This window comes from Pholis gunnellus (assembly GCF_910591455.1).
Source record: "Pholis gunnellus genome assembly, chromosome: 12".
Classification (NCBI taxonomy): domain Eukaryota; kingdom Metazoa; phylum Chordata; class Actinopteri; order Perciformes; family Pholidae; genus Pholis; species Pholis gunnellus.
In genome coordinates this window covers 2185526-2199899 of record NC_136539.1, presented here as the reverse complement: position 1 = coordinate 2199899, position 14374 = coordinate 2185526, and the positions used below count along the sequence as shown (strand labels likewise).

The following is a 14374-nucleotide window of genomic DNA, read 5'->3' as shown; positions in this document are numbered from 1 at the left end:
ATTTATATTTTGTTTGTTTTATGTTTGTGTCAAAAAAGGATCTTCTAACTCTAATGTAAAAGAATAAGCAGGGAAAAGGTTCAATGGGTGTGAACAGTTTTATCACTCTATTTAAAGTGGCTTATCACCAACAATGAATTTACAGAATTAGAACGCAGTACGCTAGAACAGCTTTTGCTGAAAGAGAATTAGTAATGAAAGAGGCCAGTTCAAAAGAGGTTGTTTAAAGTTGAAAACCTTAAGGACATAGACTGTCAAATAGATCAGGCTACACTTTAATTCATATAAAACCCTTGTAATCGTCAGCCAGGACAAGAGGCGCTGCTGCCTCTAAGGAAGTCAGATGGCACAGTACACAAAGCGACAAAGTCTATAAAGGAGGGAGGTCGGAGAGGACGTGTCAAAGAAACACAGGACTTTCACCCAGGAGACCACTGTCAACTGTGACGTATTTCAACCTACTGTAGTTGTGTAACTCTCGTACTTAACTAACATCACATGCGTAAGCTCCTAACAAACATACTCACTTTATGTAACAAATGTACTTATTTGAACCCAAACCAAGATCTTCTCCTGAACCTGAACCTGAACCACGTACCTTTGTTGCCTGAACAGGTTCTGCACTGCAGGGGTATGTGCACCGGTCGCACCATGGCTGGACATTTATAGGAGAAAAAATGAAAAATAACTTTTCAGAATATATATGAACCATTACATGAAGATAAATACAATATAAGACATGGTAACAGTAATGATTTATTGAGTATTTATTATAGGGCTGCAGCTAACGCTACTTTCTCTGTTAATGAAATGTTTCATCTTTAAAATGTAAAAATACATGTACAGTAATTTTGTGGTCATGGTTTCACACGGCACTGGGAAATGTATTCAAATTACTTGTTAATTATCATGTATGACTTCATTTTGAAATTCTTGTTTCATTTGTTTCAACCTCTTGTCTACTAGACAAGAGGTTGTCTAGTTGTCTAGTAGACTCTAGTAGACGTTTAATACTCGTATTAAACGTATTTCAGTCAGGAACACTCTCGTTATAGATTTTAACCATTTATTGCAACAAATGGAAAACAGTTAAACTGGGCGATGATGGCTCCGCTCTTTGAATGCTCCCCGGATTAGCCAGCAGCTACTGAGCTAAGACTGGGAGCACCGAGCAATAACCCCCCTGGGTTTACAGGACAGAGGTACATTTTTTAAATACATTTCAAACATTTGCCAGAAGATGAACTAACAAAGAGGTGGAGGCTGGGGTGGAGGAGGCGAAGCTTCGCCAGCAGTGAGGTCTGTAACAGCGTAGATGTAGAATGAATCAGTGAGGAGGAAGCCATATTTAAATAAACCTCCTTGAAGTGAGAGTGGGCTGTGATTGGTACGTGGCCGATTGGAAGCTATGATTCAATCGGCTGGCTGTCAGCTGGTTACCGCTGGGGCGTATAACTTCCGTGTCCTGCATGAACTTACGCTAGCTTCATTAGTGTGGATGTAGCCTCAGGGAGCCGCAGCAGACGGGCCGAAGAGCCGCATGCGGCTCCGGAGCCGCGGGTTGCCGACCCGTCTTAGACCATCGAACAAATACTCATTACGAAACGAATATAATGATGTCGCATACCACGTGAAACTTCAGAACCTTGGTTAAAATAATATGAATGCCATTTGCACATACTCCAAACAGAACTCACTCACCAACTATTAGAATTACTACAATACCATATTCATATTTCGCCAGGAGTGTGCACACTCGGCACATTTCAGGACCTAGCAATCGAAGCTAGATGCTAACAAAGAAACCGAGATAGCACAAAGCATGCCAACTACACACTGATTACAGACATATCCATAACATCTCTCTCAGTCAGACTATGACTGAGATATTAGAGGGGTATTTTGAGCGAGGGAGATGGGAGGAATCAACTCCCTGCTGCCGGAGCATATGCTTCACAATTTACGGAGGCTTGCAGATTTTGACTGGCTAACAGTGCTGTCCGTCATTCTCAGGTAACTCAATTGTATTGAACACCATTAGTAATATACAAGTGAAATATGTAGTTTGGTACATGAGAAAATTCAAATGGCACACAAGGTGCCAAAATGTAAACCTCTCTCATGTTGTTCTGCTTCACTTAATCAAAGTCAAACTTTGCAGAGAGACTGTTCACATATTGTGCTATGATTTGGGAGTCTTTTTAGGCTTGGACCTGCATCATTTCAAAGAAATAATATCAATAAAAGTGCTTTTTTTTTTCAGGCGAACCTAAAACTTTTCAATTTGAGCTGTGTGCCATCTTCATTTATTCTTAACCAGTAACATATATACTGATATTTTTCTCACAAGTGTTACCTTTATTATAACATCAAAAGTATTCAAATAGACCTTGTGGTTGCAAAGATGCACTCTTTTTAGTATGGGTATGCAATTTTTGAGCAGAGGCCTAAAAATAGGGTCAGGGTTCAAGAGGTTCATATTCGACTTGATGTTTCTTCACACAGGGAATTTTGGATATATATTTCTAGGACTACATGAATCAGAAAATACTGTCAACAGCCATACCAATGTTCTGCCATGTTTTTTGGAGCAACATATATAAATCAGGCTATGGATTATATATGAACAAACCCCTCTGTAAACTGTTCAGAATATAGATGAGACGGGGAAGTGTGGAGTATGTAAGAGCTACTATCTCAAAGTATGGGAAGAAGTCATTTTTAGAAAAACAACCTGTAAAGATATGTATTATGAATTATTATAATAACTCTTTTCTGAACTACAGGTTTTCTGAAATGTTGAAATATGCAAATGAGATATCAACTGCTGACTTTTGGTAAATTCAGGTACATATGTCTGTCATTCTTCCGGTCCACATACTTTTGTTGAGTCGTCTCTTTAGTTTGTTTTTCATAATTGGCACTTCGTCCTTTAATTCCTGTTCAGTGAAATGTTAATGCTAAAACCTGCAATGATGATATAGACGGCACTGTGGGGGACACCTGTTCCTGATTCAACGTGACGATGCCCGTGCACAAAGCCAGCTTCACAAAGAAATGGTTTCACAGTTTGGTGTGGAGGTTGACTGGTCTGCACAGAGCTCCATCCAACACCTTTGAGATGAACTGGAACGTTGTGGTTCATCTGGAAAGAGAAATCTAATCTGTAATATTAAATAGTAAAAGGACAACCAGCCAGACCAACAGAGGAGTGTTTGACATTTTATTAGAAAATAAAAGCCTCTGAAGCATGTGGATGTGCATGGATCCAGCCAGCCAGGCTAAGCTCAGCTCTGAGAGGTGTCTGTTAACTTGATGCTCCCTGTTACATGAGCAATGAAGCATCTCAGGAGGTAGATCCCCCAGAACTGGAGGGAGCTGTGACAAAGAGAGACAGAGACATATAACAATTCTCAGTTATTACGGTCAACACTTGTGCTGTTGATCAAGTCGAGATTGATCTCTGCGTCCAAAGTGCAATGTAGTTCTCTTCCTAATTCGAGTCCTATTGTTTTCCTATGCAAAGAAAAAAGCAAACTTTCAAGTTGCAAAGTGGACGTGGGTCTTCAACTACATCCAATACATTCTTTGCATTTTGTTAGAACTGTGACATTCTATGGTTTTTTCATTCTTCTCGTGCATGAGAAGTGAAGCAATACACAGTCCAGCCAATGCAGTAACACACAAAGAGATGCTCCAATGCACCAACAAAGAAGACTGGAAGCTAGGAATCAGGAGTGTCAACAATTCTGGATGGAAAGACTTCAAAGAAATCTACTTTGTAAATGTTTTATGATACACAACTATGTGTGTGTTTATGGTTATAAAGGATCATGTCACCCAGGGCAACAATGTGGCTCACTGATGCGTTGGTAATAGTTTGAGCTCTATGGCACAGAGGAATCAGATAAATCAGGCTTTAGATACTTCGACCTGTTTGTAGGATCAGTTCATGGTTGATATTTGATGAGCTTTGTTGATGCTAAGACACATGAGATATGACCAGCCTCGCTCTTTAAGCAGTCAAAGAGAACGTGACACTCACCTGACCAGGAGAGGCTGGGGGAAGCAGCTTGTGGTTTGTGTTTTGACCACATCCTGAAGGTCCAACAGGTTTGTCAGCAGTGTTCCGTACCCACATTTGTCAATCTTAGTCACCACCATCTGCACAACAAAATGTTTGGCACATTACAACTCTACCGTCATGGAAAATAAGAACAATGGAGATTAGACGTGTCAGCTAATCATTCAAAAACACAACAGGGAGCATTGTGATTCTCATTTTCTTCTCATTTATGAATCAACCACTCCATAGCTAAGATTACTCCACTGTGGAGTGTCTGTTTTCAGGGACGTACATTCCCGATTTCTATGCCCACAAGTTTCAGTGTAGGAGCTCTGTTCATGCTTTACTGCATCCCATCCCATATCATCACAACACAATGGCAACGAAAAAAACTTGTATCTCCGCCAGGCGCTAATGTGGGAGATTATGTGTTCATCGAGTATGTGTGCATCGGTCCGTCTGTCCACAGTTAATCAAGCAAACTACTGGATCCATCAGTCTTATATTTCCTGTGCTCATGTATAACTGTATGCTCAAGGAGCTAACATGGGAATTGCGGTGAAAAACATTGTATTGCCTCTTTTATACCGTCATTGACTGCTGACTGACTCCTCTCCACCGGCTGGCAGAGACCACAACTGATCAACAACTTACAGGAGTTGTTCCTGCCGTCGGTCCAGGAGCATTCCTCATATATTTTTTCATCTGAGCTGATGCATATGATCTACTGGCAGTAAATGTACAGTGTAGGTTAAAGTTGGCCCATCTACAAACACTGATGCTCCTCAAGACTAGGGATGGGTATCGTTTGTTTTTTTTCCGATACCGGTGCCTAAACCGATACTTTTGTTATTGCCAACGCACATTTTTTTCTTCAAATTGAACAATATATTTAACTGTTTAAAGTATACTATACATATTAGTGCTGGGCAACGATTACAATTTTTAATCGCAATTAATCGCATGGATTTTTTGCGATTAATCGCATTGTTATGTTGTTGTTCAATAATTAATTCAAAGGTAGTGTATTGTGCACTTTTATTTTAAAAGTACTGCTATATGAACAAAAGGGCAATAACATTTGGTTTGCAAACACTTTAAACAAATAAGGTTCTTTTTAACAGCAGTATTCCCTTTACACAGTAGCAGTTATATCTCTTCACTATCTGTGCTCAGTGTGTGACGTCATGTGAAACGTTCCACTGCTGTGCAACAGGAATACAATGTTTCAGCAGGTTTCATCTAAATGTGTCTTCTGTCTTCAGTCAGAGCATGTGAATGCAGCTCTACTGTTCATCACTATAATGCTGTAACTCAGAGGTGATGATGGTTACCCAGCGATCAAAGAATAAAGACACTTTACGCACAATTTAGGTGTATTTTCCCTTTAACTCACGAGATGCAGGTAGCATGTTTTATACTTAATGTGAATTTAATTCATACTTTGTTGGCATCTTATTCTGAAAACCGGATGTTCCTCTGAAGAAACCGGATGTTGTCTCACGTTAAATCTTTCTGCTAACTTTCAAAGTCCTTCGCTCGCTCCCGATCTGTGCCGTTTGAATGCGTTTACCGTGAATTTCAGCGTATAGGTCACTAACATCTAAGTGTCTGCTGAGTTGACCACGGAGACCTGAGTGTCTGCTGACTTTACCGCAGCGATGTCCAGTAGTCTCCATTCCTCCACCGCTGCCAGTGAGCAACGGACTTTCAAAATAAAAACACACTTTTGACCGTTTACCTTTCGGCATTTTCTCTGTTAAAAGGTTGATGGCTAGCTAGCTACTGTAGCTATACAAACGGTAGCTATCGTTACCCGCTGCCAGGACGAAGTCATCAGAGTAGTGTAAAAAAAGTATTTCAATCGGTTCAGGCACCGAAAGGAAGCACCGAAATCTGCGTTGCGTTTCGGTCCGGTAGGTACCGGTCGTATAGGTACCGGTGCCATATTGGCACCGGGTTTCGGTACCCAACCCTACTCAAGACCCAAGAGGTTTGTGTGTCTTGCTCCCCAAAGGTGAAAGGAGAGTCTGTGGGATTACAAACCTGTCTTTGGACGAGTCTGCAAAATGTAGATGAATACTCTACTGAGTGCAACTGTTTTCAAAGTGTGTTTCAGGTATGAAGGTCTCTTCCAGGTCATTCCTTCATGCTTCCTTTGCCTTTCAGCAGTGAGAGTTCGTCTTTGTTAAAAGTGGTACTGTCACAGCCTTACTAATGGTCAAAGTGTTTAATAACCGGAGAGCATGAATAATTGACTGCAGAGTGCTTCATTAGAACGCCTCAGCGGTGGCATTTCAGAGGGAACAGCAGTTCTTAAATAGCTGAGTGAGAGCGTTCAGCATTAATTCACTGTGGACTTAATGATGAAGATTTGAAAGAAGAATGAGTAGAATGTGAAGAGGAGGGGGAGAAGCTCACCACCTCCACCAACTATTGGAAACCTTGTGTTTCCATCATGAACAGCATGCAATCTGCTGTTCCTCAAGATTTAAAAAGGTGCAAGATGTACGATCTGGTCCCTAAACGTTATCAACAGAATGTGAACAGAGTACCTACTGAAATGAGTATGCTAACCAGCTAGCCCCAGTCCATCCAGTCTTGTAATACCACTTGTACCTCGAGAGGCGATAGTGAGATGAAGACGTAGAGCCGTCTCCAGGGCTTGTCAATATTACATCCATGGTCTGTGTGTGATTTGATGGTTTGTTAATTGGATTAAATCCAAAGCGGCACTAGCACCCTCCGGTGGGAGGCTGCTCTTCAGTTAGCTCCAGTTGAGCCAGTTCCCCGGCACAGGGGCCCGCGGTGACTCCCAGCTCTTTGGTTTGTGCTGCAGGAATCTGAGCAGCTGCTGTCTGTCTCCCAGAGCTGCAGAATGCTGACCGCTCTACTGGCGGCGGAGAGGACAAGACAAAGGTGCGGGTCGCTTTGTCGTTTCTGCCACTTTGGATTTAATCCGATAAACAAAGGATCACAGTGTACAAGGAGCGTACAGCCCGGTGAGTGTCACAGCAAACACACTGATGGCTAACATAAGCTATAGTCACAGTGGCACAGCGGATACAGGTTTCTTTAGGTTTGTTCAGGCAGGTACTGCGTGTCCTCACTCACAGCGGGGGTGGAAGAGGTTCTGATCTGCGTATCGCAACATGCAAACACACACCAGACTGCTATCTGGCAGGGGTTTGTAATTAAACAGCTGAAATGTCTTGTTTTTAACCACCATCAGTCCAAATCCAAAAGATGTTCCTTTTACAACTGTAGATGACTAATGAAACCAAAAAACTGTGAGTCAGACACTTAAAGAGGGCTGCTCAAACTGATAATCTAAATAGTTTCTGTTGATCGATTAATGGACGAATCGTTGCGCAGCTCTAAAATGTACAGAAATGATCAAGCAAAACTCAAATGTCATATGAGCAGATGAGATGGGGATCAAATGAGCTGGGCATTTTACAATCATACTAATCCTGACTGTGATTACATGGATGAAATAAATACATCTCCATAATAGCTTTCTTTAGATATACTCATATATTCAGATGAGATCTGTCAGAATTGTAGACGTTATGAACGTGGTGGTAGTATTTCTTAAGAAGACAGTGTGTGTCCTACCACGTATGGACGTCTCATCTCCTCACACATCTCCAGGGCGATCATGTCGGCCTTCTGAAGACCAACACTGCCATCGACCAGCAGGAACGTCCTAACCAGACTGACAGAAGATACATGCAGCAAAGAGCAGGTTAATGGATGTGACTGATGAGTTTTCCCCATTCATAGAAATAACAAACGTTGAACAAACAGATCTTCAGGTGCAAAGGTAAAAACAACCCGGTAGTCACAGCAAGCCTCCGAGGCCACCATGGATGAATACCATTCATTAAGACTCATAGCATTCGTCTAAGTGGTGGTAAAACACAAACACACTGAATGATTACACAGGACCACCTTGTGGACCAGGTCACCACCCACTGGTAGTACGAATCCAGAAGGAAACTATTAGTGTCATGGTCTAATAGAACAATATGACTTTGTCAGAGTCATAAGCACACAGTATATATCGGCATACGCATCATTTCTCCTGAGAGGCTGACTGCTGTCATCCACAAATACCATCACTCAGTTGTTGACCACTATAGTGGAGAAATGCAGTAAATATAGCAGTAGAGGCCAAATAGTAGATGACATTATTATTATTAACACAAGAGCTCAATCTCATTGCATTGGAACTAGAAATGTTAATATTGGCTTTCTATTAGGTCGCAGTTCTAACAACTTGATTCCATCGTACCTGAGGAGGCAGAGCGCAGACAGCACACACACTCAGAGAAGGCTTTGTCTGGACTCTGTGTATCGGGAATATGGTTTATGTTAACGTTCATAGATTCTACTGAGGATAAATAAATCAGTCTTGTTTTGGACCACCAGAGGTATTTTCTTTAGGACGTGACGCTCTGGAGCTATTGGAAAGGTTTGGATCACACAAGTTGGAAAGAAACCTACGCAGCCACCACTGGAATCTAATTCTGCAAATAGTGGAATATTATTCACTTCAGAGTCTGTTGGTATCTGGTACTGACAACGTTATCTTCACTTCACTGCTCCGTGTGTGTGTGTGTGTGTGTGTGTGTGTGTGTGTGTGTAAACTAAGCCCTGTACTCAGAGGCTGTACTTTCAAACTGAATGAATTCACGTAAAAAAAGGAATAATGCTGTGCAGCATTCAATAGATTTAGAATTTGAAAGTCAACGGTATAAGTGAAGCTTCGTAGTGTGTACACAGCTCACTAAAAAGAGCAAACTAACGTCTTTTGTTTAAGATGCTTTTGCCGAACATGTCTCTGAACATTCTGCCTTGTGCTTTCTTCTTTCTGAAGGTTAAGAGATGTTCTTATAAACAGCGTAAAATAATAAATCAGACCTGAATATTTTCCTTTTGTGACGAATTAACTCAACGTTCTATAATGTTCTATCATTTGTTGATAGCTCCTGAATACAGTGTTTCTAGTGTTATGGTAGAACTCATTATTTGTAATTCTGCATCCTTTCCTTTGTAAATAGTTAAATCCAAAATATTTTATTTCAACAAAAGAATGTGAAACTACAGTCAATAAAGAGCAAATCATGAGCATTACTTTACCACACCACCGATCTTTCTGGCATATATATATATATATCACTTCCCACAGTAATGAAGTTCTGTTGCTGTCCTCTCAGCATCTGCAGCGTGGTAGAAGATCCATATGATGGGACGTTACTTGTACTTATTTGGAGACCGATGGTTTGTGAGGGTCTTACTTTGGCCCTCCAGACATCGATCATGTGTGTGTGAGGGCTACTTCTGTCTCCGTTTGTGCTCAAACCTGTGACTCTAGTATACCAACAGGACTTGACTGAAGTACTAGTAGTAGTAGTAGACATGTCTTACTTCTTCCTGGTGTGGAGATACGGCTCCACCATGTCCACAAAGTCTGTGGGTGCTCTGTGTCCGTAGCCTGGCATGTCAACGATGGTGAAAGCTTTGCCCACTCTGAAGAAGTTCATCTTCTTTGTGTGACCCTGAGCAGGACGGGCACAGAGAGAAAGACAATGAGGTCAACTCTTTCTTTTTATCTCACTTTGCTTATTTGCTAACAAGGGTGAAAGAAATGTACTTAAAGGGATAGTTTGGACTTTTTGAAGTGAGGTTGAGTGAGTTACTCATCCACAGTGAGTGTGTAAACTCATACAGGAGATGGTGGCCAATGTAACTTGGGGCATGCTGACTATTTTAGACACCTACAGAATCAACATGAGTTAAAGTGTACGCTGGATTTAAAATATTTTACCTCCCAGAACACAGGATTTACTGCTCCACCGCTGCCTCCATGTTTTAAAGGGTTAGTTCGGATTCACCAAAACCACAGAATTACACAAACAAACTGATTGAGGCAGTGGCAGACAGCAACACATGCTCCATGACATGTTTTTGTCAAAGCAACACAATCCACTGATGAAGACCATTGAACACTGTTTGAAAGTTCTGGGAAAGCAAACCTTGAGTGAAGATTCTCTCCTATTCTAAAGTTGGAGTATGGAATTCCACTTTACTTTATCAATTCTTTATTTTCTCTCCAAACTCCTTTTTTTAGTCACTTAACAAAATATGTCAAACTTCTCTAAGCATATTGTTTTTAGCCAACCTCATAATCAGTCACACAACAACTTTGACTACATAAATGATGAGTCTTAAATGACAATAGATACAAATATCAGATGTTTACTTCTTTTCTTATATTAAAGAAAGATATTGTAAACAATGAGAAGTATGCCGTCTCTTGTAATTGAGCATTTAAATAAAACTAAATAAAAAATAAACACGCCCTACAAAGTGTGCCGATCATTAATACGAGGCAGTTTGTGAGACTTGATGCTCAGGACCCATCATCAGGTGATGAGGTTCTGTCCATGTGTATATAACAAGCACCAATCTAATTCTACACATGCTGGGCCCTGGACTGAAACAGACATGCTGTGTGTGGGCTGGGACTACTCACTGGAGTTTTGGAGACTCGGACTTCTAGCTCAGGAGTCAGGGAGAACAGACCTTTGATGAGAGACGACTTGCCCACATTGCTTCTGCCGATGAAACACACCTGAGAATAAACACAAGTTCCTTAATCCTGTGACAGTCACTGCTGCTGTGTTAATAATGGTGGAAATGTAACCGTCTGTTAGAGTTTGTGCTCGAGTATTTTACTTCAGAAGTTCTTTCAGGTTTTCCTCATTCAGTGAGCACTTCACCCAGCACACCTGCTCTGAGTGTTACGGGCCGCTCCCATTGGCTGCTACCACTTTGCTACTGCAGTACCAAGTCCCACGGGACACGACTCCGGCTCATCCATCTCTCCCACACTCGACAGATGGATGGAGGCTCGCGCTGCCAGTAAGCCGCAAATACATCATCCTCTGACAGAGCGGTGACTAACTCAGCATGCCAAAGAGACCGCGCTGTCCCGTCAACACAATGTTCAAGTCTGAGCCCTCCGGTCATCACCTCTGTCCATAAGGTTATAAATCTGCTCATTTATTATCAAGTGACAACTGCTGCTTGATTATGTATGAGGCTGCAGAAGGGTAAAGAGACATTTTTCAAGGGTTGAGTGTCCACGTGTTGGGTCGAGGAAGGGCGACGTGAACAACCACGGGCTTCATGGTGAGTCGGAGGCAGGCGTGGGTCGGTTAAATGACTTGAATGTGAATGGATTCATGGGCTCTTCCATGTTGACAGTCGTGTGGAGGCATTAAATATGCTCTGAATTTCAAATGTAGCACCTTTAAGGATGGAGACTTTGGCGCCTTAACGACATAAGGTCAGTAAAGATGAATCTGTATTTCTGAGGCTTGCTCACGACGGAACCGAGAGAATGAAAATGAAAAACTCCACTTATAATCTTTACAGAGGCGATCAATTCCATTTCCTTCACAGCGTTGCTGTACAATTTGATTTGAAAATGCCCAGAAGCGTTCTTTTGTAAATGTATTTACAAATGAATGGGACCATGCGAGAGCTGAGGCACGTTCTTCACTGTGTTCAATTGTCGGCCCCAGTATGACCACGTCCGCCGCCATAGGATCATCTATGGTATAAATTGTACCGTACACCAATGTGTGCCATCTCTAGCTACCTGTTAATACCAGCAGCCAAAAACAGCCCTGCATTAGAAATAGCACATGGGTTGACGGGGGCGTGTTGCTACAGGTTACCAGTGTGGTCATTGGTCAAATCCATGAGTTTGAAAATGGGAAATGATCACAGCAGCAATTACTCTTGTGTGCGAGGTAAACAGCAGGAATACGTGTTCATGTTACAAAGAAATCTCCCGGGAACGTGCGCTTGCATGCATGTGATTGGTCAAAGCAGCATCTTGACAGATGATGTCACAGTGTGTTCCAGCAAGAATTGAGCAAGATTAATCTTTTCTTTACCCAGACGACCGTGCGGTTCAGCTGTCTGTGTTGGCAGCTCTGCTGCACCGTCACACTGACCTCAATCAAATGAATGAAGGGATCAGCATGTTATTAACGCAGAGTTAAGCCAGCCTTAGTCATGACATTTTGGTAGCACAGTTAATAACAGTGTGACTGAGGCTGCCCGCTAACCTCAGGCGGTTTCAGTGCAGGTACATGGTCCATCCTCTCTGCAGAGATGTAGTAATCAATCTTATGAGACGGAGACGAGTAGAAGAGCTTCTCTGCTTTAACCATGTCCTCCAAACTGGGATGAAAGAGCTGGAACTGTGTCCTGTCCACGGACCTGAACAGAAAAATCCACTTTAGGCTCTGAAAGAAGACATATGCCCTCTTGAATTATATTATATATATATATATATATATATATATTATATATTAAAACACACTACCTGTCCAGGTAAGCCTCCAGTGTACTAAAGGGGTAGAGTAAGCTTTGCACTTTCTTTTGGGGAAGCGCTGTAGCTTTCTGAAGCGAGGCAAGTTTATGGACACTCTGCCAGGAGACGGAGCAAAGCTGTGTCCCAGGCTGAAGCCACGAGGACAGCCGGAGACAAAACATCTTCCTCTGCAGATCTCAGAGCAGCCTGCAGCTGGGAAAAGGACAGTGTGATTATCACTCATGGAAGTGCAGCCTCACCTAACAAATGTTTCAGCTTTAATTTGAGTTGATGATCTGCTGTCAGCCCTTCTCAGCTAGAACTTTATTTCATTATTGTCAGAATGTAAAGTTTGCATGGGTACTCCACAAGCCTGTAGATACTTCAATACAAGTGTGAACTAGCTTTGGGTCACTTTCTGACCACACATCTGCTGATAACACGAGGACATCACAAATGTAAAAGGAAACGAGACACTCAGGAGCGAATGTGAAATTATATGTTTTAAAAATACAACGCAGACTTTAAGTTCCTTCACAAAAAAACACCACCCATTTATACACGAAGTAACGTTAGCCTGCTCGGTGCCTACTGAATACGTTGTTCATAAATGTGTGACGTTTGCTGTCAACCGGATGTTGTCCCTCAACAGCTGAAGAAGACTGGTATTGCTAGCAAGCTAGCACAGCATTAACATTACGTTAAGTTGTAACATTTCCAAATGCGGGTTCATTTCACGACTTACCGAACTTCCAATATGTTCCTTGCTTAAAAATGAATTAATAAACCCTGGTTTGGCTGTAACTGCTACCATGACTGTTACGAATTGTTTTCACTGTCCTCCATGTTGCGTGCAGCGCTCAAATAAGTCCGACTAAAACGATGAAAATGAAAAGTTCCGTTGTTCTTGTTGTTTTATTTGATAAACTATTTAAAAAAACAACTGAAATAAAAGAAAAATACATTTCTTTATAATATACACAAAGTCAAAACAGGACAGTAACATAAAAAATATGTTATATGTCTTGATATATTTTATTTATACTGTATTTGTTGGTCTTTTTATAAGCAGCAGCAGTAGCAGTACTTTCATGTCCTGCTCTTACTGCTTGGAAACTACTGTTGTGCCTACTTAATTATGTAGCAGACAAGTGGGTATGCACAATGATTCCAGCTAATAATTATGTTACTGGTTCATGGAATCTCTCCTCTGCCTCTGCTTAAATGAAAAACATACACTTTTAAAAGAAAAACGAAATACTTTTTGGATGTTTGCTACTAAAATCATTATAGTTCTCATTATTATATTTTTTGCAGTCAAATTTGAGACAACTACAGAAATAAGATGGAAACCATTATTTTAACAATTTTGGCACTCTTTGTTTCATCTCAACATCTGGTTTTCTTGGGAGATAAATCAAAAGTGTGAAACCTTGAGAGTAACAGACGATGAAATGACATCCTAAAACAAGGGTTTTGCAATGACATCTCTATCCCTGTGCTATTCTAATATTGCATTGGCGATCGGGACGTAATTAATGAGCCTGAATCCTCTTTTAGATCCAGCGACATTCTTCATATTGATGTATGGCTGGTGAAACAAATGGCAACATTCCTGCTCTTGGGGGGAAAACGTCTCCCGTCCACGGGGGAAGGTACAGTTCTAGCTGTCACATACATCCTCCATCACCCTCTTGGTGTGGATTATTGAGGATTATAATACTGACGTTCACGTAGAGCACGCCAAAGAAATGTCTTCATACATTTGGTTGGAGGAGGTGGCAGTGATAAGAGCGACTCCAGGCTTCTCTCCCACTCTGCATTCTTTGGCACCGAGTCTCCCAGTAGGAAATGGACTTTCATCAATAGTCAGGAAGGTGGTCAGGTTTCACAGGTTCATGAGCACAAAGTGG

General features: G+C 41.5%; 1 protein-coding gene across 2 annotated transcripts; it reads right to left on the bottom strand.

Annotated features, from left to right (window-relative positions):
* Positions 1-1079: 1079 nt before the first annotated feature.
* gtpbp8 (GTP binding protein 8) lies at positions 1080-13318 on the bottom strand. 2 transcript variants are annotated; one of them, XM_079170584.1, is made up of 9 exons: positions 13207-13318; positions 12474-12674; positions 12214-12367; positions 10608-10706; positions 9500-9630; positions 7685-7784; positions 4046-4164; positions 3240-3378; positions 1080-3091 (listed from the first exon to the last, which is right to left on the bottom strand). In XM_079170584.1, the coding sequence occupies exons 2-8, from the start codon at positions 12641-12643 to the stop codon at positions 3288-3290; spliced, it is 864 nt and encodes a 287-aa protein (XP_079026710.1). In that variant the 5' UTR covers positions 12644-12674; positions 13207-13318; the 3' UTR covers positions 1080-3091; positions 3240-3287. The 2 variants fall into 2 exon arrangements, with proteins under 2 accessions (XP_079026710.1, XP_079026711.1); XM_079170585.1 differs by lacking the exon at positions 1080-3091 and having other exon boundaries at positions 3210-3378.
* Between the last annotated feature and the right edge of the window lie 1056 nt (positions 13319-14374).

What these genes read in the sequence shown, in the direction of transcription:
- gtpbp8 (XM_079170584.1), bottom strand. Translation starts at nt 12,643, where the DNA reads ATGTTTTGTCTCCGGCTGTCCTCGTGGCTTCAGCCTGGGACACAGCTT. An exon ending in CTGGAGGCTTACCTGGACAG is followed by an intron (nt 12,368 to 12,473) that starts GTAGTGTGTTTT and finishes TTTTCTGTTCAG; the next exon opens with GTCCGTGGACAGGACACAGT. An exon ending in CTGCACTGAAACCGCCTGAG is followed by an intron (nt 10,707 to 12,213) that starts GTTAGCGGGCAG and finishes GTTTATTCTCAG; the next exon opens with GTGTGTTTCATCGGCAGAAG.